General features: G+C 44.4%; 1 protein-coding gene across 11 annotated transcripts in view; it reads left to right on the forward strand.

Moving 5' to 3' along the window:
* Nucleotides 1-25965, forward strand: part of RAPGEF6 (Rap guanine nucleotide exchange factor 6) — a 232239-nt gene that overhangs the window by 70452 nt on the left and 135822 nt on the right. For all 11 annotated transcript variants that reach the window (XM_059712860.1, XM_059712858.1, XM_059712855.1 and 8 more), the window contains exon 5: nucleotides 17380-17449. In XM_059712860.1, coding sequence (XP_059568843.1) covers nucleotides 17380-17449 — 70 coding nt within the window. The remainder of the gene's footprint in view (nucleotides 1-17379; nucleotides 17450-25965) is intronic.

Below are 25965 nucleotides of genomic sequence, written 5' to 3' on the forward strand. Positions count from 1 at the left end.
CTGCATCTTAGCACTTTGTGACCTGGTCATAAAAAAAAAAAGACCAGGTTAGTCGGGCAGAATCTGCCTGCTATAAACCCATGCTGGTTGCCCCTTAACATTGTGTTACCCACTGGCCCCCTGCAAATGTGATCCTTTATGATTTTTTCTAAGGTCTTGCCAAGAATAGAGATGAAGCTAACTGGCCTATCATTACCCGGGTCCTCCTTCCTCCTCTTCTTGAAGATACGGACCATGGCCCTTTTCCAGTCCTCTGGGACCTGTCCCAAGTGCCACGAGTGCTCAAACAGTTGAGCCAGTGGTTCTGCTATGTCATCGGCCAATTCCTTTAGTAGCCTTAGGTGAAGATTGTTGGGGCCTGCTGACTTAAATATGTCCAACCCTTCCAAGTGCCCTTTCACTAGGTCAGTGCTAACCGTTGGTGGATTGATATTACTCTCACTCCAGTCTAAAGACTCATTGGGAGGTGCATTTGTATCTGTGTCCAGGAAAACAGAAGCAAAGATACTTTAAGAGCTCCGTTTTTTCCATCCTATCAGTTATGAGTTGCCTTACTCCATTCTGTAGTGGCCCTATATGACCCTGCCCCTTCTTCCTGCTTCTTATGTACTTAAAGAAGGACTTTTTGTTATCCTTAATCTTTGTTGCCAACTTGAGTTCTGTATCTGCTTTGGCCTTTCTCACTGCTTCCCTGCAAGCATGAGCCAAGTAGGTATACTCTTCCTTGGTGGCTGCCCCTTGCTTCCCCAGCCTGTAGGCCTCTTTTTTCCTCTCAAAACTCCTGGATTTCCCTGCTCAGCCAAGAAGGTTTTTTAGCTCTTTTGCCTCCCTTTGCACGTACTGGGATGGTGTCCCTTTGTGCCTGTAGGATCAGTCCCTTGAGCAACTCCCACCCTTCTTGGACTCCCATCTCACAAATGTGATTACCCCTGAGTCGCACCCTAACCAATCTCCTGAGCTTGTTGAAGTTAGCCTTCTGGAAGTCTAGTACTACTGCCCTACTATTTATCTTTCCCACCTTACACTGGATAGTGAATCCTATCAACTGGTGGTCACTATCTCCTAGGTTACCTTGTACCTGTAGGTCCATACCAAGTCCTCCCCTGAGGCCAGCACTAAGTCAAGTAAGGCATCTCCCCTAGTGGGACTGCATACCTCCTGTGTTAGTTGCAGGTCCTGTATGCAGGTTAAGAACCTATGTGAATGGGCAGACCTGGCCAACTGCTCCTCCCAGCAGATGTCTGGGTAATTTAGGTCACACATGATGACTAGGTCTTTTGAGCGTGCTGCCTCTGAGAGCTGTTTTGAGAATTCTAGGTCTAACTCTTCATCCTTTGCCCCAGCATGGGAAATTCAGGTAAGGGGGCGGAGCGGTGTGTGGAGAAGGTCAGGGGACAAGCTGGTGCTGAGCATGAGGGAAAAGCAGCCTCTCCCTCACCCAGTGCAGCAGGGAGATAGCAGTATCTGCTGCAGCACAGGGCACCGGCCACGGGGCTGGCTAGGAGCTGCTTTTCCTCCCGCTCAGCACCAGCTTGTAACCCGGCTCCGGGTTCGCCCTGTCGGGGCTGTGCCATGGCGGCAGCAGCTGCGGCCCCCCTGCTTGCTGTGCTGGGCAGTGTTTGCTGCTGCTGTCCAGCACGCAAGCTCTGGGTGGGCAGCAGCAGCAGCAAACACTGCCTGGCATGGCAAGTGGGGGGGCTGCAGTTGCTGCCGTCGCGGCACAGCCCCGACGGGTGACGACTGGGAGTGAGTGGGTGCGGGAGCAGGGCCCGCACCCGTGTCCCAGAGCCAGCGCCAGCGGGGCCCAGAGCAGGGCGGCAGGGGTACAATGTCCTGTCTGCCAGGGGCTCTATGGAGCCAGGCCAGCTCCCCCCTCTCCCTGCTGGTGCAGCCCACCCCAGCTCCACAGACCCCTGCCAGCCTGCGCTGTGCTCTGGGCCCCACCAGTGCTGGCTCTGGGACATTGGTCCCAAGATGGTGACCAGGAGATGGGACACCTGTCAAGGGGTGGGGCTACCCACGCGGCCCTAGACAGCTTGCCACAACTTGGTAAGCAGCCCTCTGCCCGAAATAATTGCCTGCCCATGGCATAATACAAACCAGGGCACTGATGTCCAGCTGAAGTCCACAAGTGAGTTTGTAGTTCCTTGTGGGACTGTCATGACTGAGGTTGCCCCAGCAAACATGACCTCACATGAGCATTGGGTTTCCTTGTGACAGCCAGCTTGTTGGCCAGCCCAGGAAGACTTGTGGGTGCAGGGGAGACCATCCAATAAGAGCTAGCTTTAGATCTTCCATTCTGTCACCTGAAAGACGGAAGCTGTTCTGGGAAGGTAACTGTACCAGGGTTGCCTGTGTGTTTGGCTTGCTGAGGGCTGTTTGGTGGGTTTGTGTGCTTGGGCGTAAGCTCTGAGCAGCTGAGAGGATTGCTGCCTGGTTGTGACAAAAGGCTCTAACAAAGGTGCCTAGCCTGGCCCAGGAGAGGTATATAAGGAGACACTCCAAGCAACCAGGGGAGCAGCAAATGGGATAGTTTGCAAGTTGTTCTTAAGTCAGTTCTCAGGTCAATTAGCTGCCCACCTCTTTGAAGGGGAGCAGAATTGCCAACTCCACCGTGCCAAAAATCATGAGATGAGCTCTTTAAAAAAATCAAGATATTGGCATGTGAATCATGAAATGCTATTTTTGAAGTGTATGTGGGGGTTATTTGTGAAGGTGTGGGGGGCTGTGGTTGTGTGTGGAGTTTGGGGGCTAGGGAGGGAGGGGAGGGCCCATGCATACCCTGAAAGGATGTGGGGTACAGGCAGTCCTTGACTTAAAACGTTTCAAGTTACAACATTTTGCACTTAGTGTTTGTAAATTGACACCCTGTTTCAACTTTCTGATGTCAGTTTCGACTTTACAACACTTGATCTGATGCCAAGGCATGCCAGTGAACAAGTTCGCTGCGTCGCTTATCTTCCTGGAGAACATGTGTCCAAACTTTCTTCCAGTGTCAGCCAGGTGGGGGAGTGCCTGCGATATAAGCGGTGCCTTTGATGGTATCTCTCGGGGAGAAGACGAGAGCTACAGGAGGAGGTGGCAAGGCTTTACCATGAGGACTTCATTGATTCCATGCTGGAGGAAACCTCTAGGATTGTGGAGGAAGGATTGTCGGAGGTGGTGCTAGAAAAGGAAGAGTTCATAGACTCCCAGGAAGGTGGAAGCTGGAAGCTTGTGACCTGTGGCAGTAAGAAATTGTTGTCATCCCCACATGCAGTGGTTTGCCTGGAGAAAAGATATGGAGCGCTAGCAACAGAGGAGGAGGAGCACATTTCATTGGTGGAAGAGGCCAGGTCAGGTATCCCCAATGTGGGGAGGATCGAGACCATTGCCACGAAGAGGAAGTGACAGGTGGTGGTGGTTGGAGACTCCCCTCTGCTGGGGATGGAAGTGTCCATCTGCCGGCCTGATCCGTTGTCCTGGGAGGTTTGCTGCTTGCCTGGAGCCCAGATCCGAGATGTCACAGAAGGATTGCAGAGATTCATCCAACCCTCTGACTACTACCCCATGCTGTTCATCCGTGTGGGCACCAGAGATACTGCTCGGGGGGACCCTGAGCAAATCAAGAGTCACTAAAGGGCTCTGGGTACAAGGGTGAAGGGGACAGGGGCACAGGCTCCATCCTTCCAGTCAAGAGGAAGGGCCCTGGTAGGAGTGGACACATGACTGTGCAGGTGATGTCGCCAGCAGGGATTTGGCTTCTTTGACCATGGGATGTTGTTCCAAGAAGAAGGACTGCTAGGAAGAGACAGGAGCCACCTGACAAAGAGAGGGAAGAGCATCTTTGCAAATAGGCTGTGTAACCTAGTGAGGAGGGCTTTAAACTGAGGTAAATGGAGCCATGGGAGACTTGAGGGAGCACAAGGAGGAGAGGGCAACATGGGAGGCCTTCTCATTCTTCCTGAAAAAGTAGGGCAATTGGCTATCTGCCTCAGGTGTTTGTACATAAACACATGGAGCTTGGGATACAAGCCTGGGAAGAATTGGTGGTGGATGTAGAAGTGGATGGCAGCTTGGGTAGCAGGGATCACGAGATGATTGAGTTCAGGATTCTGGCAAAAGGAAGAAATAAGAGCAGCTGATTATGGACCTTGAACTAAAGACAAGCAGACTTCGACTCACTCAGGGAACTGATGGGCAGGATCCTCTGGAAGGCCAGTTTGAGGGGGAAAGGATTCCAGGAGAGCTGGTTGTATTTTAAAGAAACCTTACTGAGGGTGCAGGTACACATCATTTCGATGTGCAGGAAGAATAGCGAGTATAGCAAGAGACCAGCTTGGCTTAGCAGAGAACACTTGGTGAGCTTAAACACAAAAAGAAAGCTGAATAGAAGTGGAAGCTTGGACAGATGAAAAGGGAGGAGTACAAGAATACTGCTTGGGTGTGCAGTGATGAAGTCAGGAAGGCCAAAGCACAATTAGAGTTGCAGCTAACAATGGATGTGAAGGGTAACAAGAAGGGTTTCTACAAGTGTGTCAGTGGCCAGAGGAAGGTCAGGGAAAGTCTTGGGTCTCTTACTGAATAGGGGAGACAACCTAGTGACAGATGATGAGGAAATGGCTGAAATAATGCCTTTTACCTTGGTCTTCAGAGGCAAGGTCAGCTCCCAGACTATTGCACTTGGCAGCACAGTTTGGAGAGGAGGTGAGCAGCCCTTAGTGGTGAAATAACACTTTAGGGCAGGGGCAGGCCACTTACTGAGTTTTGGCAAGCCATCGAGGGCTGCGTGATAGGCAGCCAGGGGCAGATAAATATTAATTTTCTAAATTTTTTAGGGGCCCCGCGGGCCGGTTCTGGCCCCCCGGCTGCATTTTGCCCACCCCTGCTTTAGGGACTATTTATAAAAACTGGATGTGTACAAATCTGTGGGGCTAGATGCAGTGTATCTGATGGTGCAGAGGGAGTTGGTTGATGCAACTGTGGAGCTGCTGGCTGTTATCTTTGAAAACTCTTGACAATTGGGGAGGTCCCGGATGATTGGAAAGGACAAATATAGTGCCCATCTTTAAGCAAGGGAAGGATGAGGATCCAGGGAACTACAGACTAGTCAGACTCACCTCAGTCCCTGGCAAAATCATCGAGCGGGTCCTTAATGAATCCATTTCTGTGAACTTGGGCAAAGCCCAAGGCTGAATCAATTCAGTCTTTGCAGATTAGTCTAAACTGCAGAGATTAAACTGAGAAACAACTGAACACTTACTTTTGATTAAGCAAATGCAGCCATGTGCCTGCAGTGGCTCAGGCCAGAAGCTAGAGCACACCACTGGGACATAGCCAGCATGGTCTGTGTGTTCGCTTCTTCTTTCTGCTGCCCCTGAGGTCTCTGGAATTTGCAGCCCAGAATCACAGCAGCAGGACTCTCCAGGATTGCTCATCACTTCCTCTTCCTGCTTTCAGGTACCTCTGGAATTTGTACTCCACAATCGAAACCAGCAGTAAGTTTCAGTAACTTAAGCAGCAAGGCAGCTTTGTACTTGGGGGAAGGTGGGTTTAACCCCTCTCCCTGGCCCCAGACCCCAGTTAGGGTCCTCCTCCACCCCCTCCTCCCTTCTCTGTTGAAGCAGACAGCCCAGCCCTGGGCTGAAAAGCATGCTGGGATGCTTGAGGACCATGATTTAACTTGAACCAGGAAGGGGCTGGGACAGAAGTGTCATAAACTGGTTTGACCCAAATCAGTTAAGTCTCATACTACATTCAACCACCTTTATCTTAAACCAGTTTAAGCCTTTTTGAAACTGGTTTATGTATACTGAGCTTCTGTTTTGTTACTGGTTTAAACCAGTTTCTGATGACTTAAACCCATTTATGTGTAACTTCTGTCCCTAGCCTTGGAGAAGAAGATGGTGATCAGGAACAGTCCTCATGGATTCATCAAGGGCAAGTCATGCCTGACCAACATGATTTCCTTTTGTGATGAAATGACTGGCTCTGTGGATGCGGGGAAAGTAGTGAACGTGATATACCTTGACTTTAGCATGGATTTTGGTATGGTCTCCCACAGCATTCTTGCAACCAAGCTAAGGAACTATGGGTTGGGTGAATGGGCTGTAAAATGGATATATAGGGCTGGCTGGATTGTTGGGCTCAACAGGTAATTATCAATGACTCAAAGTCTAGTTGGCAGTTGCTATCAAGTGGAATGCCCTAGGAGTTGGTTTTGAGGCCAGTGTTGTTTGATATCTTCATTAACAATCTGGAAGATGGGATGGAGTGCAGCCTAAGCATGTTTGCGGATGACACCACGCTGTGGGGTGTAGTAGATACACTGGAGGGTAGCACTAGGATTCCGAGTGACCTAGACAAATTGGAGGATTGGGCCGAAAGAAATCTCATGAGGTTCAACAAGAACAAGTGCAAAGTTCTGCACTTAAGATGGAACAATCCCATGCACTGGTACAGGCTGGGGACCGACTGGCTGGGCAGCGGCTCTGAAGAAAAGGACCTGGGAGTTGCAGTGGACAGTAAGCTGGTTATGAGTCAGTGTGCCCTTGTTGCTAAGAAGGCTAACAGCCTCCTGGGCTGCATTAGTAGGAGTATTTCCAGCAGATCAAGGGTAGTGATTATTCTGTTCTGCTTGGTACTAGTGAGGCCACATCTAGAGTACTATGCCCAATTTTGGGCCCCCACCATAAAAAGGATGTGGGCAAGTTGGAGAGAGTCCAGCAGAAGGCAGCAAAAATGGTTGAAGGGCTGGGGGACATGACTTCTGAGGGAACTGGGCTTATTTAGGCTGGAGAAGAGAAGATTTAGGGAGGATTTGATAGAAGCCTTCAACTACCTGCAGGGTGGTTCCAAAGAGGATGGAGTTGGACTGTTCTCATGGTGGCAGATGACAGAACAAGGAGCAATAGTCTCAAGTTGCAGCAAGAGAAGGTAAGGTTAGACATTAGGAAAAACTTTCTCACAAGGAGTGTAATAAAACACTGGAACAGGTTACCCAGAGAGGTTGTGGACTCTCCATCCTTGGAGGTTTTTAAGACCCGGCTTGACAAAGCCTTAGCTGGGATGACCTAGTTGGGGATGGTCCTGCTTTGAGCTGGGGGTTGGGACCTCCTGAGGTCCCTTCCAACCCTTATTTTCTAAGATTCTGATTGTCTGTGGTAATCTCTTTTGGAATTAAGTGTAGAACTCATTGCTTCAGTTCTAAAAAAATACATAAATCTAAAAAAAATATAATGCATCCACTGCACAAATAAGCAAAAAACCTTTAATATTAATCAAAATATCTCCTTGCATCTGGAAAGAGTTCATAAGAAGGAGCGATTATCTCCATTCCCTGAGGGGCACTTGGATATGAAAATGATGAGCACCAAATAAGTAATTAAAAGTGATCTGTTTTTAGAAAGGAAAAACACGCTGACATGCTTAGAGTTTGGAATGAGAATCTAAAGACACATTTGACGAGTTCTATGTCATGAAAATGGTCCATTTATTTGGAAAAATGTCTTATTCTAGTAGCTTAAATTTTCATTTCATCTCTCTTCATTCTGAATAGGTTTTACGGTTTTTCAAAACAGTGTAATCCTTTTCCATTCTTAAATCTCTTATTTAAAGCTGAGTGTGTCTTATATTTAACCATGCTACTTACACAATGTTAATGAATTCAAATATTCATACATTAGGACATTCCAGAAATAAGGCTACCTGTCCTGTGTTAATGTTGCCACTTGGTCTATCCTCCTGATAGTCAGTAATCACATGATTGCATGCTATGCCTTTCCATGTGGCTCCTGCCATGTGTAGTGGATGGGTTGGGGTAGGTCATTGCAAACAGTAGGTCCTTAATATTTGTTTTCATCATTCAGTTGGTGGTCCAGTTCTTATTTACTGTACATAATGCAAAGCTGTTATTACACAGTTATTCATTTACTTGTGGCATGTCCAAGGATGCTCATTTCTTTCGTACTTCACTGCCTCAAAATTACTAGCAAAACCGTTTTCTTAGTGAGAAGAGCAGTATCTCCATTGCACTTGGGAAAGTTGAGACAAAGAGTTGGCAGGGGCCAGTCTGTGGCAGAGCTAAGATTAGTGCCCGTATTGTCCAGACTCTGAAACCTGTACTCATTCCTCCAGGTTATGCTTGTTGCTAGATGTACCGAGAGTTCCTACTGAGATAATATGTACCTGTCGATGTCCAGCTCTGCATGTCAGCGTCCCTGTCTCTCAAGGGGGGCACTTAAAAATCGAGGACAAATAATTGGTGGTTATCCATTCAAAGCTGGACTTGTTTTGCATCACATAAAGAAGATTTGGCAGGAATAGAATACCGTTCTTCATAGTCTTTGTCTTAATAACAAGATTTCATCTTATTCCCTCTCTACTGCATTAGAGCTCCTGCATTGGCTTGCTGCAGGAGAAGGCTGTTATCCTGGGGTTGGGTAACTTGGGCAGCTTCAGCTACATTCTGGATCGAGGTAGTGATGAGGAGAACTCGCAAGAAGGGGAAGGAGCTCCTTTCCCATGCAGGCTGGGAATGGGCCGGGAGGGCCATGTGCTGGATCTAATTGGATGTGTAATTTCTCATGGAAGTGGGGAAAAAATTCTTTCTACTTCTGACTATTATGTACAGGTATGCTGTTAGTGTCTGTGCCAAGTACATTTTTTTTTTATTTTTACTGTGTAATATGATAGAGCCCAATGTGTTCTATGTACTTGTCTGTTGCAGTTGCATACTTTTGCATGTGTAGAGGGAATGTGATTGCTAAACTTTATATGACCGGTAATTAGGATGAGAGGAAAATAGTAAATGCTAAACCCAGCTTAAAGGCAAGTTTATATATATATAAAAAAAAAAAGTATTGAAAAATCTTGTCCATCTTTTTGTCATTATTAAATATAGTCTCCAGACAAAGCACATTGAATTATAAATTATTGACAAGTAAAAATAATCCCACCCAAAGAATGTTTGTCAAAATGTTTCCATTTAATTTGGAAAAAAACAAAAAGGTAGTTGTCACCAACCCTAAAAAAAAGTTTTCTGTGGAATGGAAGTCTCCTGAGTTTGGTTAACTGAGGAGCTTTTTTTAAATACCTGACACAGAGGCTTAACTCTTAAGAGGCTTAATCATGTTATTCATGGTCCATGCACTGTATAGCAATGAGGGACTACATTTCACAGCAATACTGCTGAATTCTACAGGAGCTTTACTTTTATTGTATTCTCCTGGAATCCCCTTCAGTTGTATCCTGACTTGAAAGATATCTTTGCAAACTCTAGGCAGTATCCAGTAAGGGCTAGATGATGATGATGATTCCAGAACATAGTTCTATTACAAATTAAGCAGAATATGGTTTCTTCTTTTACTACCACAACAATGCTTTATAAACATAAATTTATAAAAGTATACCTTAGGAAACCTTGCAAAATAACCTGCCCTTTAATTTTACTAATTGATTAGCACCAGTATCAGTGTTTATAGTACAAATAAACACGTTTCAGGCAACTTGTTTTTATAAATATTCACAACTTCATTTTCAAGCATAATCAAATGGCCAACTAATTCCAACCCAAACCATTTTAGCATTCTTATCCAATGAGGGCACACAACAATAATTGCTGAGTAATTTACCCTGAATGTTTTTTGATAGTAAAAGTAAACATACACCCTGCTGTCTCTAATTGACTGTCAGGAGTAAGTGCTAGTTCAGCCCCTGCCTGCTAGGTGGTGTGGGGGGCAGGCAGTTTACATTGAAGGATGAAACTGAGTAGGGAAATAGAAACACATCACATCCTACATAACAACTTTCCCACAGAACAAGGTTACTGGGTGATAATTTTACTTTGGTTTTGACTGTTTTATAAATATGGTTGTGTATTGTGTGTTAAACCCAATTCACCACACAGTAAATGTGTTGGTGCATTTGTAGCCCAAGACTTTCACCAATCAAGTGAATATTTAAACCCCAGTATTGGTTAGTCAATCTTCAAGTGAAAGCTCTGTGGACAGATGGATACGTTGAAGAAGCTGTGTTGTAAATACATCTTTTCTTTCACACATGCTATGCCAATAGTTATGTAAATGTAATCGATACTAGTGGCCATTACCTTTGTAATTCTCCCCAGAAGGATGAACATAATCCTTTGCCATGAGTTAATTCTATAGCTTACTCTGTTCCTACTCTAATCATTGTTTCTTCACTATTATTGCTATTTTTATTTTAAAAGTTTGGTAATTCTAGCAAAAAAATCAAACAAACCAGCCCTCTCATCTGAGAGAGAGCACTCAGCTTTCACAGTACAATCAATACAACAGCACGTGGCATGGTCAATAGACTGACTAAACTTGACCTTATTGACTTGCAAAAGTGAATCATTTGTTCTTCGTAGTTCATATCAAGTTTCTCATATTGGAATGTAACCTGTTTATACTAGGCCTGTGCGAAGTGGCAAGTATTCGCTTCGAATTCGGATTCAGCCAATTCGGAGGGACAGTGATTTGATTCAGAGATTCGAATCACTGTCCTGATTCGATTTGATTGAATCGGATCCGAAGATTCGGCCATAGACTAAACAGGAAGCAGTCCTCACCTCGCTGAACACAGCTGCCTTTAGCTAGTAAATCTGTTGTGGTGGGCGGAGGGAGGAGGGAAGGGGTGTAGGGGAGGGAGGGATTGGGACCGGAGCTGGAACAAGCTGCCCGGTCAGGGTGCGGGGGCAAGGGACTTGAGGAGGGGGTGGGGGGTGTGGGATACATGCGCAACAGTGCTGGGAGCGGGGGCTATGCTCTGCTGCTGCGTGCCCCCTTCTGCCTGAAGCAAGCTGCATCTGCATTGCGCCCCTGCCCTGGCTGGGCAAGTGGCAGCAGGGCATAGCCCCTGCTCCCAGTGCTCCTGCGCCCACATCCCTTGCCCCCTTTCCCAAGTCTGTCCGTCCTGTCCCGTCCCACTCTCTTCCCCCCCCCCGCCCCCCCCCCCCCCCGGCTGGGCAGCTTGTCCCAGCCCCAATCCCCCCCTCCACCCACCACAACAGACTTATCAGCTGGAGGTAGCTGTGTCCAGTGTGGTGAGGACTGCTGCCTGTTTAGTCTATAGCTGAATCTCTGAAGCAGCACCAAATCTTTTCTGAATTGATTTGGAGGCTTCCGATTTGATTCAGACCTTTTAATGGGTCTCCCAATTCGATTTGGATTTGGAGATTCAGCCGTCGAATTGGGCCGAATCTCCTCTGAATCGAATATGTTACCAAAGCTTCGCACAGCCCTAATCTATGATGGCCAAATACTTTCTCCAGTTTACAGAGCACTTGACCTTTGTTACAATTAGAGTACTTTTTGCTTTCTTTAGTGCATATTGTCATTTACTCAGTTTTTCAAATGTTGCAACATCAGTAAAGGGAAGAATTTGTGAATGACAGAATTTTCTGCCAAAGTTTACGTAAGTTATCCAAGTTATTTTTCTTTATATAAAACAGGTAAAATAGATTGCTTAAATCTCTTGTACACTGTTCAGGGGGAATACAATTTAATCATATTTTTCTGCATATATAGGGTTTAAAATAAAAGCACTCACTGGGTTTTTTGAGAAGTCAAAAAAAAGGATATTGCTTCTTGTTGTAAGAATGAGCTTATATAATGAGAGAAATAAAATAGTTGAACTAAAAAGTATGTTGTCATTTTTTAAAAATTAATTTCATTCATGGGAATTGTATATACCTCTCCAGAGAGATTCTCTGTTAGATTTTAATCTTGTGCTATGTGAAATTAACGTTAACTCGCTGAATTGTTGAACCTGTTTAAGAAGTTGTAATTTTATGTATCTTTTATAACTAATCCATTTGAATATATTAACTATTTTGCCCTTTGTTAAAAAAGGCCTTATTAAAGAAAGTCATATACAGTACAACAGTTGGAAACTTAACTGTACTCTAGAATCACATAGACAGTCATAAGGCATTACTAAGTAATTTCTTACTTCATAGCTAATGAAAGGACTTCCTTGTGTTTTAGTCCTAGAAGAATTATATTGAAAGAGTAAAGGACACCTCGAATAGGCATGTTTGCACAGTGATGGGGAAAGGCAGACTTACTAAAATGTAATTCCAGCCAATCTAAGGCATAGTTTAGAGATGAATTGCATGAATGTCCTTATCTTCTGTAATAGTGCACATTGTTGAAAGAGCAGGCAAACCTGTTTTAAATATATAAGATTGTTTTAGAGATTATGATATCTGGGCTGTACATGGTATAGGCAAAGTGTGAACAGAAGGCAGCAGCTGCTCGGTATGAGTGCCCCACTCTGAAAATGAGATTTCATTGTGGAAATCATACTCCAGCAGCCTCTTGCAGTACAAGAAATGAAAATGTTAGTCATCATCATTGTAACTTCATGGCACCCATTCTATTTGAAGGACGTATCTTTTCTGATACATTAGTGAAATCAGAATTGGACAGTTCAAATTGCAATGCTCCTGTTGATTATAATACTTTATCATAATGCTTATCATAATTACAATGTTAATATTTTTGGTTGAAAAAATCTTGGGTTTCATTAAAATAGTTGCATGAAGTTGTCTCAGTTATTGTGTTTATTAGGAATGTTTAAAGGTTTTGCACTCCCTTCCATGAATGGTTAGCCAACCATTTAAACCTTTCATTGTTTCTGGGAAGTACAGGTTTTTGAATATACGTTTTTTACAGAACATCCATGCATAAGTTTGGAATATCTTATGTATTTAAAGTTACAGGTGTACTTTCTGGATTGACTTGCTATTCCTTCAGTTGCTTCTCTATCTTGTTTTCTTGTATCCATTCATTCGTCATACTATCTATGCCATCACTTTTTTTTAATTTTTTCTTCTCATTCACTGGCTCACCAAAATTATACATGATTCGATGCTTGTCTATTTGTATAGAGAAAACTGTGGGGCATTAAATAGTGGTTTTTTGAACAATACCCCATGTATACTTGTTGTCAGGGTTCAATTTATTTCATAGTCAAATAGTTTTCTGTGGAATTCATTCTCTGCTGTAGAATTGTGCTTCAGAATCTAAAATTTCATTTTAAAAACAGTTTTGAGCTCTTGGTTAGGAAGTTAACCTTGAAAATGTGATCTGAAAGTTAATTAATGCAAATTCACACACATTTGCACCCTGAGTTTGTGGAGAGCCTGTGAAACAATAGTTTTCGGAGGTGTGATCTGTTCTTGTTCAGGGACATTGGGGGAGAGGGGAAGGGTTAGATTGTGGTTAGCTATTGTGTGAGAGCTCATCTCAACCTTTTCCCAAGTCCGGATGCAGCCTATCACCTGTCTACTTAGATAAATTTAACCTCAAGGTTTGACCCTGGTCAGCTTGGTCAAAATAAAATGTATAATCTGCACCTACCATTAAGAAAAGGTACCACTTCCTATCTAGAACTAGAAAAATAGAATATATATTATTTAATATCTAGCTAACACTGATGGCATCATACACAGCTGTATAATCTATTTTTTCATACTTATTTCAGTAACAGCTTTTCTTTAAAAGTATATCTGAAGTCTGTTTGGTATCTGGAGTTTTCCACAGAATGTGAAGCTCCAAGGCCGTTACTCATGTCTTTGCTCATCCTGAACTTGGTGGCAGCAGCCTGCCAGACTGCTCCTGTAACACAAGGGGCTGGACTGCAAAGAACTTATTGAGCTGAATCCAGTTCTGACCCCAAGGGCAGTGGGATGAATGATGGCACTAGGGGATATCAAACGAGAAACAAGAGAAGGAAAGCGTCTTTCAAACAGCTACCTGACACTGTAGCAGGGACGCCAAGCTCACCTGTCTCCAGACCACAGAGCTCCTTGCTGGCTGGATACTGGTACACACTAACAGCTGCAAAGTAGGCCTGTGCGAAGCGGCCAGTATTCGCTTCAGATTTAGCCGATTCGGGGGACAGTGATTCAGTATGGTGATTCGGATCACTGTCTCGATTCGATTTGACTGAATCTGGTTTGGAGATTCAGCCACTGCGGAATCAGCTGAATCTCCGAATTGGCCCTATCCCCTGCCTGCTTTCCCAGCCCTGTCAGTGGCTGCCCCACCTGGCCCCAGCTTCTGGCTCTGAAAAAAACAAACCCTGGCACTCACCAGCTGTTGCCAGGCAGGGGGGCAATCATTCTGTGTGGGGGGCTTTGTCACGAGCCCCCATTCCCTGCCCGCTCTCCTAGCCCCAGCTCCCAGCTCTAAAAAAAAAAAAAAAAAAAAAAGCTCAGACAGGTGTGGGGGTGATCCCCGCTTTACCCCACTGCTCCGTGGGGGACTCTGCCACGAGCCCCCAGAAGCCCCGATGGCAGCTGGCTTTGGGAGCTGGGGCCAGGCGGGGCAGTCATGGGGTGGCTGGGACAGTGGGGGGGTTACTGGAGGGCTTATGCAGAGCCCCCCATGCAGCACAGGGCAGTGGGAGGCAGTAGGGATCACCCCCCCCCCCCCCAATCTGGCAGCATTCGGTGAGTAGGGGCTCTTTTTTAAAGAGCTGGGTGCTGGGCCGGGCGGGGCAACCATGGGGGGGGGCGGTGAGCAGGGAGAGTGGGTGGGGGTTGGGAGACTTTGAATCGATTAGGACCTTTTAAGTGGTCCCTTGATTCAATTCGGATTTGGAGATTTGGCCACCAAATCAGGCTGAATCTCCTCCGAGTCGAATCAGCACCTGAAGCTTCACACAGCCCTACCGCAAAGGACGTTGTGATGTGTGTGCAACAAAGAACAAGGACTCCAGATAACAATCAGGAATGGTGGCAACATTGATAAATAAAACTTCAGAATGATTCACGGAAAGTACTGCAATATGAGTAGTAATAATCCCCCTCCTTGCCCCTTGCTCTTTCTGTATTTCTGGGATTTATTATTTTAAGCAGGATTACTATTTCTCTTCAGTTTACTGTGCATAAGGATATGGCTCAGGGAGCTGCACATTTGTACTAAACCCTGAAAACCACGCAATTCTAAACTCTGCCTGTGTTGAAGGTGTATGTAGCTTTAATGTTACTGATCTGTTCTCCACTCTTATCCCTGTAGTGTCCAAAGATTTAAAAAAATCTTTTTTGCCCTCTAGCAGAACCTGAAGAGAATACCAGCGACTGGAATTTACACAAGTCAGCCTGTGTAGAGTTATAAGCTTGTTCAGTGTTTTGAACAGGATGAGATAAAATCAGTTTTGGTTAACACTCCCTATAACAATTGCCATTGTTTCAGGAGAAGAAAATAACTGTATGTCATAGTGGGGGAGAAAACAGAACTAAAAGAGAACTCATTATAGTCTCACTGTAAGTCTGTAGTCTCTGCTGAGACTTCAGCTTTGATAAGAGAGAGCACAAAGAGCAGCGTACTAAAACAGGAAGCATTAGCACATTGAGCTGTTATGTCAATCCTTTCCTTTCCTCTTCCTTTAAAAATATCTGCCTTGCTTAGTGTGTAACTTTAAAAAAAAAAAAGGTATTTTCTATTTAATTTTGTCCCTTTCCTGATGTGGAAAGTGCTAAGGAGTTTAGTATCAATGATTTTAGAATTCTTCAATAGCAGCACTTTCCATGGTCCATCAGTAGTTATCAGCATCATTTGTAAATGAAGAGATCAAACTTGCATTGCTTTTTTTTCAAGGATGCTTTTTCCTTATATTGCTACTTCTGCAGTGTGACTTTATGCTTTATTTAGCGATCAGATGCAGAAAAGCATGTGTGTCTGATCCAAAACTTAGGTGTGCTGAACTACAAAGTTGCAATCCAGACAATTCTCTGGGTCACCCGTAGAGGACCCTTAAAGTCATTAGATGCATTCCTGCTTGACTTGGAAGTTCCCGAGGTGCCTACAGTTATTCCTGGGACTGCCCCAGTCTGAGCAGCAAGGCATTCAGTGTCTGCCTGTGCCCCACTGAGGACCAGAGACTAGATAGAGTAATACTCAGATTCTCTGGGGGATTTGATCTGATGTGGATTGTTTTTGGCTTTTTTTTCCTCCTAATGACTGTTTAATATAATGCATAAACAATCATGGGCATATTGGATTTCACTTAGGAGGGGGAGCATCTAAATCCCTAGACTGTTTTGTCTTGCACTCGTTTCACTTGCTCGCCCTGCCTACTGAGGTTTTGGACTCCTCATGCCCTGTATAAAGACCCAAAATACCTTACTGGATTTTTGAATGGACCAGATGCTTAAGTTAGTGGTGTCTTGCCTCAGCTGTATGCCCTACATTTATCTATGGGTTTTACCTGAGGCATCTAATTCCTATTGTATTCTTTGGGAGTTTGGTGCCTAAATATCGTTAAAACTTGAACCCTTTATTTTTTGGAGCCTCGGTTTATTCTCCCATAAATTGGACATAATGGTTTATTTTGTAAACTGCCTAATACAATGGCTAGGCAGCCAACCCAAATTTCTGGTTCACTTAACTGTTTAAAAATGAAACTGTGAAACCTCTCAGTTTGTTACTTTTAGGACCTGTGTTTAACTCAAGCTGCAACTCAAGTTTTGCCCCAGCTGGCACTTCCATTCTCACATGGATCTCTAGCTTGTTAAGTCACGCTTTAAGCTCAGGCCAGCTGGACTGTTGGTGTGGTCAGAGCTCCCATACTGGTGGCACTCAGGCTCATAATGCAGTGTGAATGTAGCAGGAGCATCACTTTGGCTACTAATCCCGTCACTGAGCTACTAGTCAAATCATTCTGTGTAATTTGAGTGCTGGTTTCTGTAGGGAGACCAGGTTCCTTGGGTGAATCTGATATCTTTTATTAGACCACCCCAAATAGTTGGAGAATAGTTATTAAGCAGGCTTTCAAGTTCAAAAATCCTTCGTCAGCTAAGGAAGTTTCAGCAGCTGGTGTGTGCTCTTCCTGGATGGAATGAAAAGGTTTCTGTAGGGAGCATTTTTACCTGAGCTGCTCTGACTAGAGTGGAGTAACTTGTGTAACAAGAGCTAACTGTTGCAGTGAAAAATGAACCTTTAGCGCACATAGCTTCATGTATTGTGTTTTGTTTTTTATTGCTTGCTCTTCTACATTTTTCCTTGGTGGTATTCTGTACTTTCACTTGCATCTTGTCCCTCTTTATATTCTTTAGGGCTGTGTTTGTTAAATAACACAGACGCAGAATGCAGTACAGTGTGGTCCTCTTGACAACAATACAATCACAGTTGTTTCACAAAGGCTTCCTGGGTCTTAGTAGAAGTGCTTGGAGAGGCTGTGATGAGAGATGCTGTCTAAATTAAAAATTATTAATGACAATTCCAGAAAAATGATTCAGATGTTTATGTATGATAGTTTTTATGAACTGTCTCTTTCCTGAGGGTATTGAACTACTTGTCTTCTGTAATCTATTTTTATGCTTAAAAAGGTAAAATACAACACTTTTCCACTTTTTTTTCTCCCCCCCAGTTTTGGCAAGCAGTCTGGAGGAAAGCGAGGATGCGAGTGTATTGTACTGGAGCCTTCTGAAATGATTGTGGTAAGAACAGATTTAAAAAATGTGTTTAATGGCGCTATAAATTTCAGCCGCTTCCTTGTGTACCTTTCATAACAGGAGGCTTTTTGTAAAGCATCCTATAAAGTTATAGTAAAATTGGTTTGGTTCTAATTATAGCTTTTTATGACAGCAATAGCTATATAAATTATACTGGATGGGTAATGATGATTAGAATGATTGTGTCAACCTTTCTAAAATTATTTTTACTTTTTGCAGTTTGAGACCTGCCAGTGCTGACTAGTCTGGTACTCCTCAGTCAGTCATCTGGTGTATGTTCATTTTCTCTTTGGGTTATCCTGTGCAAACCTAGCTAGGTCAGCCGCTAAGGTACTCTTGGTGTTTGCACCTCCATTTAATAGGAAGCCTAGGATGAAGGCAGGAGGAACGTATGGAAGTTTAGCCAGTGCTTGAAGCCTGACTCTTTCACCCTAGATGTAGCAAATGCAAGGTAAGTTTAGCCTCTCTGTAGATAATATGAGAAGCTGTATTTGGCTTTATTTTACAATTATGAATACTGCTGAGTTGATCTGCTGGCCAATTATGATTGCGTTATCGCCAGACTTGCATGCTGATCTTGTTAACTCTCAAAGTATGTTTGCAGTTTGATTTTCTTAATACACAGGTCCTTTCCAAAATGGATTTGAGTTGTTTTTGTCTCTAACTTGGCATTCCATTATGTTTTTCACAGATTTGAATAAAAGATACTAGTGGGATTGAAAGTATCTCCATGTTTGTCAGCCCAGAACAGATCTCCGAAGTGCATTGAATGAGCTTCCTTTATTTCTAGACACGATTAAGCTAAATCTGATATTTTTGATGGTCTAGAAGCACTGTTTGAAAGGATCCTATTTATAAAGGTTAAATTCTCAAAGTAATAAACAATGTGCCTGAGACTTAGTAATATCTAGCTTCTGTCTGGCTTATCTGATTTTAATACTCTTTATTCAATCTTCTGTACCTTTTCCTGTCACTTGGGGAATAATTTGTCACAAAGAGTAGATGGATGCAATTCTCCAAGTCTGATGACACTGTACCTCAACTTTGAAGAATACACCTTTAGTTTGTCTTCAGCAGTTGGGATGAAGCTAACAATATATAGAAGTAGGCCCTAAGGACTTAGAGAGCCTTATAGCACCAAGCTTTATTGAAAGCCCATGTGAGGCACTAATGGTATAAGTGCCTCTGTTGTCATGGGTACCAGTATCCTTCCCACTGGCATTTAGAATGGCTGACCCAGAGAACGGTATATGGTTCTGTTAGCTGTCCAGGCAGACTCTTTTTTTCTTAAGCCTTGGAGAACCTAATTTCAAAGGTTATGGACACGAATGTGCGGGGTCATGTGTGTCACTGCTGCAGGGAGGTATGTAGTAGGCAGGGCTGTCTGGGGGGGAGAGGGGGCGCGAATCAGGGTGACCGCCCCGGGCACTGTGCTTTGGGGAACCCGCGGAGCTGGGCGGAGCAGCGGTGGCGCAGAGCTGGGCGGAGCAGCAGCTCCATGTCCAACCACTTACTACACCCCCCTCCCTTCCTGACGCAGCTTCTTCAGTTCGGGGCCCATGGGATTGGAGCGGGGGCAGGGCCCTGCATAGGCTGATTTACCCCAGGTCCCATACCCTGCTCAGGTCGGCTCTGGTAGTAGGGCTGTGTGAAGCTTCGGTCGCTGATTCAATTCTACGGAGATTTGGCCCAATTTGGCAGCGACTGGTGCCTCCTGAGTCTGGGTGGGCACCCGGGATCCCCCTGCAGCCGATCGCCGAGCCGGGAGGGCACAGAGGGGCCCCCAGTGTGCTGGGTGGTGAACCCGGAAGTGGTCCAGAAATAGTTCCAGTCTACTTCTGGGTTCACTGCTGAGCATGTGGGGGGTCCCTCGCCGTGCTCCTGTGGGACGCTCCATCCACCCCAGCATTGTAGCATTCACGAACCATGCCTGGTACCTCGAGGTATATAGAAAAAGCATTTAAATCTGTGTCTGTGGCTGAATCGCTAATTCTGCGAATCAGCATTGAATCTTCAGATTTGGATTCAGCCAAATTGAATTGGGGCAGTGATCTGAATCAACGAATCAAATCGCTGTCCCTGATTTGGGCTGAATCCGAATCAAATATGGCCCGTTTTGCACACCCCTAGCATGTAGCACTGTTGAATTGAAAAATATAGTCCCTGGGAAAGCACAGATTAGACCTAGCTCTTCTTGCACAGAAGTTATTTCAACCCAAGAATGTCTGTCTCACCCCCTATAAAGATAAATAGAATAAATAAGGAACAGAAATAGGAAGTAGAATGGAAAGAGTTGATTTATCTTTTTTGAGTCTGGTATAATAAAAAGAGGTTTCCTTTTCCTTATGGAGTAAATATAATCTGGATGCTTGAGACCCAAGTAGAGAGCTTGATGGAGTCATTTGGAACAAAAACACTTCAGAGTTGTTGTGACCCTTGTCCCAAACTAACTTTCTCCTGTGGCTAGATGAGACCTGTCAAAGTTAAAAACCTAGGATTGTGTCCCCACATGTAGTTCAGGATGTTTTTGAAAGCATCAAAGAAATACAGTAAGAAAGAGGGAACCATTTACCTTTTATGTCTTTGAAGTTTATTAGCGTTTTTACTGGAACATTTCTTGTAACAGTGGTTGATTATTCTAGCGTAGCTGAATGAGTAGTAAGCGCTTGATTTCAGACATGGCACTTGAGTTGTGACAGTAACTTGAGCCAGAAAAACTACATTTTTAAAGACTGTCTATTGTATTCAACAGTTATCTAATTTTTCCTCTTCAGCTGGTACTGACTGTTACAATTACAAATAGTGGGTAAAATGTTTTTGGACAAAAGGCAACTTTTAAGATGGCTGTTAAGAGTTAAGTGCATTTAATGGTTGTTTGACTGAGGATGACTGAGCCCTGTGCATACACAGTGACTGCTCTAAAGTTATCTGGAACAGTACATGCCACAGTGGTTTTCTCTGATGACTTATAGGTTGTATGTATTTACCTGTATGAGCCTTTAACTATGGGATACTAGCATTTTGAAGTGAACTCTTGAGACAAATCTTAATTTAAGTGTAAACCCATTAAATTGTTTGATTTGGAATATAGACAGACATCCTAGTTGTCTTGCTATCAAGGGATATGGATACAAGATTTTTGTGCAGCCATTATGCCTGCTTGTTTCATACAAGTATAGCAAATACACTCCAAATTTAACTCTGCTTCATCCAGGGTCAAATATAGGACAATATAGCTAAGTTGTATTGCTACAGGATCATTCGAACGTGACAGCTAAAGCATACGAGGTGCTTCCTGCTCTTAAGCAGTAACTTCCCCTCCCCTTTTAAATCAGATGAAAAGGTATGTTTCTTCCCACCCTTCGACTAGTGTAACTGAGAAAAGAATATGGACCACTGTTTATGAGCAGTTGAGCAACTTTTTTTTTTCATTTTATAAGCTATTGCAACGAGGTTTAATCTAGTTAAAAGAAAACAAACAAAAAATTCAGGTACATTGTTACCTAGAAAACATTCTTATATTTTGTGACATCATTTCTGTGCTAAGTGGAACTGCCTGAAGGGGGAAGTGACTCATTGCGGTGTCACTCACAAATTCCGTGACATTGTTTGAATTTCCCTAAACTGAGAATTGATGAGTCACTAACTACAAATGAGATTTGCAACATGACATGGACTATAATCTAGAGACAGAAAATGTATGCTGTAAAATTCTTAAGAGATACAGTTGTCATTTTAAGTAAATTATCCTTTATGATAAGAATACAAATAGATAAATTCATGAAAAGTACATTTTGTATAAATGTTCTTGACCACACTGTTCCTATGTCAGTTGAGTGGAAATGCAGATGTAGACATGAGTTTAATAGTTATAACTGAAGTTCCATATTGAAATAAGTGTGAAGTACTTATGAAAATGTGCCAGCCCTGAGAGGTGATAATAGGGGTGTGCAAAACGGGCTGTATTCGATTTGGATTCGGCCCAAATTGGGGACAGTGATTCTATTAATTGATTCGGATCGCTGTCCCGATTTGATTTGGTGAAATCCTGATCTGAAGATTCGATGCTGATTTGGAGAATCAGTGATTTGGCCATAGACACAGCTTTGAATGTTTCTTTTCTATGTACCTCAAGGTACCAGGTGTGGCTCATGAATGCTGTGATGCTGGGGTGGATGGAGCGTCCCACAGGAGTATTTTGGAGTATTTTCATAGATTTCATAGACATTAGGGCTGGAAGGGACCTCGGAAGATCATCGAGTCCAGCCCCCTGCCCAAAGGGCAGGAAGTCACCTGGGGTCATAGGATCCCAGCAAGATAAGCATCCAGTTTGCTCTTGAAGGTGTTCAATGTAGGCGCTTGAACCACCTCCGGTGGCAGGCTGTTCCAGACCTTGGGGGCTCGGACAGTAAAGAAATTCTACCTTATGTCCAGCCTGAAACGGTCTTGTAGTAGTTAATGACCGTTCGACCTAGTTGTCATCCCTAGGGGCGCTCTGGTGAACAAACGTTCCCCCAGATACTGGTGGTCACCCCTGATAAACTTATAGGTGGCCATCAGATCACCCCTGAGCCTGCGCTTTTCCAGGCTAAAGAGCCCCAGGGCTCTCAGCCTGTCATCGTAGGGTCTGCTTCCCTGACCTCTGATCATGCGCGTGGCTCTTCTCTGGACTCTCTCAAGCTTCTCCACATCCTTTTTGAATTGTGGGGCCCAAAACTGGATGCAGTACTCCAGCTGCGGCGTCACCAAGGCCGAGTACAAGGGGAGAATGACGTCCCGGGACTTGCTTGAGAAGCATCTATGGATGCAAGCCAGCGTTTTGGTCACTTTACTAGCCGCAGCATCGTATTGCAGGCTCATGTTCACTTCCGTGTCCACTGCCAAGCATGCGGGGGCACCCCTGTGCCCACCCGGCAAGGCGGTTGGCTGCAGAGAGGCCCCACCCCCTGATGCCTCTGACTGATTGCCTGGGGCCTCTGGCAGATGCATGGGCTGCCACCACCCTACTGCTCCTTTGCCCGGCCTGGTTTCCACTCTCTGCCCAACCCTGGCCTGCACCGGGGGAAAAATAAGTGTTGTAACCCCTCCCCCCCCCTCCCCCCGTACAGGCTTGAGGACAGGCCACTGCTGTTCTGCTGTCCTACTGGCTGGGCCACACTGCCCCCTGCCCCTGCCCTGCCCTGGCTCTGCTCTTCCCGGCCCAGCCCTGCTTCCCCCCCCACCCCCAAGGTCTGTACAGACATGGAGACAGGGTGTCGCCACCCCACTGCATAAGGAAAGCCCTCTCACCAAAATGACAGCTGGGGTGGGGGGGTGTGCAGAAAAGCAAAACCTTTTATTTTTACATTGAGCCCCACTTTCCCGCTCTTTTGCAGGGCTTGTGTGTGTGTGTGTGTGTGTGTGTGTGTGTGCGCGCGCGTGTGTTTTGCTGATTTTGTGAAAATTACCTGATTTCACATTTTGTTTGAAAACTGGGGGACTGAGAATTAACTTGAATTGGGAGGGTAACTACAGGCCCATGAGTCTAACTTCCATCCTAAGGAAAATCCTAGAAAAGTTCATCAAGGAGTCTAGCTGTGATAAGCTTGCAGAAGGTAAGATTCTGAATGACAGCCAGCATGGCTTGGGCAAGTCTTGCCTTACCAACCTCATCTCCTCCTATGACCAGGTAACTCGCCACCTAGACATGAGAGAGCAGGTTGACATTGTATACCTAGATTTCCAAAAGACGTTTGATCTAGTATCCCACGATGTCCTCGTGAGAAAATTGGAGGATTGTGGACTTAACTCTGAGACAGTCAGGTGGGTGAGAAACTGGCTGCAGAATAGGACCCAGACAGTCGTAGTGAATGGACCTGTGTCATTCTGGCAAGAAGTGGGCAGCAGTGTCCCGTGGGGTCAGTGCTCAGTCTAGTACTTTTTCTACATTGTTCAACATTTCACCTATTCCAGAGACAAAGTTTTAAAAATAAAAATGAAGCTTTATTATAACAGTTTCCAAACCTTTTCTAGTTGTAACCCCACAGAGAGTCAGGTAATTTTATTGACTGACACCACACGCAGTTTCCACTGTTCATGTGCTCACAATAAATAGGGAGGATGAACATACTGCACCTCACGCGTTCTTAGGTTTGACATTCCCATTAAAATCTTTCTGACCTGAGGGCTAGGGACAGAAGCTGCACATAAATCAGTATAAAAGTGATCAACCAGTTCAAATCTGTAACACAACAGAAGTTTAGCGCACACAAACCGCTTTCAAAATGGCCAAAACCAGTTTAAAATAAACTTGGATAGATGTAGTATCAGACTTCACTGATTTAGGTTAAATCAGTTTATTGAACTTCTGTTCCAGATTCCCTAGAGTCATAGATTGTAAGGCCAGAAGAGACCTTGGAAGATCACTGGGTCCAGCCCGCTGCACCAAGCAGGAAAGATAACTGGGGGTCAGGTGACCCCAGCAAGTTATCCATCTAGTCTCCTCTTGACGATTTCCAGGGTAGGTGATTGCACCACCTCTGGAGGGAACTTATTCCACCATCTGGACACCCTGCCTGTGAAGAAGTTCTTCCTAACATTGAGCCTGAATCGATCTTCCAGGAGTTTGTGGCCATTACTCCTGGTTTTCCCCTCAGGTGCCCTGGTGAACAGTTGCTCACCAAGCCCTTGACGTACTCCCCCAGTGTAGTGGTAAGCTGCTACCAGGTCCCCTCTCAGCCTTCATTTCCTCAGGCTGAAGAGTCCCAGCTCCCTCAGCCCTTCCTCGTATGGCTTGCCTTGTAAGACTCTGATCATACGGATGGCTCGTCTTTGGACTCTCTCAAGCTTGTCCACGTCCTTGTTAAAGTGCAGTGCCCAGACCTGAATACAGTACGCTAGCTACGGTCTCACCAGTGCTGAGTGGAGTGGAAGAATCACCTCCTTGGTTCTGCTGGAGATGCATTGATTGATGCATGCCAGAGTATTATTTGCCCCACTGGCTACAGCATCACACTGCTGGCTCATATTCATACTGTGGTCTAGTATCACCCTGAGATACCTTTCATTCATGGTGCTAGTTAGTCTAGGGAGCTGGGACTCTTCAGCCTGAGGAAATGAAGGCTGAGAGGGGACCTGGTAGCAGCTTACCACTACACTGGGGGAGTACGTCAAGGGCTTGGTGAGCAACTGTTCACCGGGGCACCTGAGGGGAAAACCAGGAGTAATGGCCACAAACTCCTGGAAGATCGATTCAGGCTCAATGTTAGGAAGAACTTCTTCACAGGCAGGGTGTCCAGATGGTGGAATAAGTTCCCTCCAGAGGTGGTGCAATCACCTACCCTGGAAATCGTCAAGAGGAGACTAGATGGATAACTTGCTGGGGTCACCTGACCCCCAGTTATCTTTCCTGCTTGGTGCAGGGGGCTGGACCCAGTGATCTTCCAAGGTCTCTTCTGGCCTTACAATCTATGACTCTAGGGAATCTGGAACAGAAGTTCAATAAACTGATTTAACCTAAATCAGTGAAGTCTGATACTACATCTATCCAAGTTTATTTTAAACTGGTTTTGGCCATTTTGAAAGCGGTTTGTGTGCGCTAAACTTCTGTTGTGTTACAGATTTGAACTGGTTGATCACTTTTATACTGATTTATGTGCAGCTTCTGTCCCTAGCCCTCAGGTCCGAAAGATTTTAATGGGAATGTCAAACCTAAGAACGCGTGAGGTGCAGTATGTTCAACCTCCCTATTTATTGTGAGCACATGAACAGTGGGAACTGCGTGTGGTGTCAGTCAATAAAATTACCTGACTCTCTGTGGGGTTACAACTAGAAAAGGTTTGGAAACTGTTATAATAAAGCTTCATTTTTATTTTTAAAACTTTGTCTCTGGAATAGGTGAAATGTTTTGGCTGGAACTTTCACAAATAAATTCAGCCTGAGACAGATGCCCAGCAGAGAGACTTTCAGTCCGAACGGTTTGTTTGATGTTTTATAAACAGCTGAAAATGGCCTTCATTGGAAAGTGTTAAGTGACCTAAAGCAGAGATTGTTACTTTCATCCAGCATAATAAGTATGCTGTTAGAAATTGTTATAGATGGTTATAAGTCATGGTTAGTTGTAATAATTTTTAACCATTTGTAAGTTATTATAAATGGTACCTTACTATGAATATAGCAACTATAAGTTTTGAGACCTCTGCTGTTTTGCCTGGTATCAAAATGAAAGAAAAGGATGGATGTATGTACAGTACTACTAAATTTCAAGCTGTGTTGTATAAGGGCTTTTCAGCTTCTTTGATATTTTTTGACAGTTATACAGTAGTGGTATTAACTGAAGGAAGCAGGTGGTCTTATTTTCTTAGTTTCCATTAACAGTTGATTTTTTTTTTTTTCCCTCCCTGCCCCTGCTAACAAGCCTTGGGCTCAGTTCTTATTTTTCATTTAGAATAAGGGAAGGAAAATAGTTTTACATCATAGTAGAGGATTACTTTGCCATAGTTCTACACACATCGTAAAAATGT

This window comes from Alligator mississippiensis, chromosome 9 (assembly GCF_030867095.1).
Source record: "Alligator mississippiensis isolate rAllMis1 chromosome 9, rAllMis1, whole genome shotgun sequence".
In the NCBI taxonomy this organism is placed as follows: domain Eukaryota; kingdom Metazoa; phylum Chordata; order Crocodylia; family Alligatoridae; genus Alligator; species Alligator mississippiensis.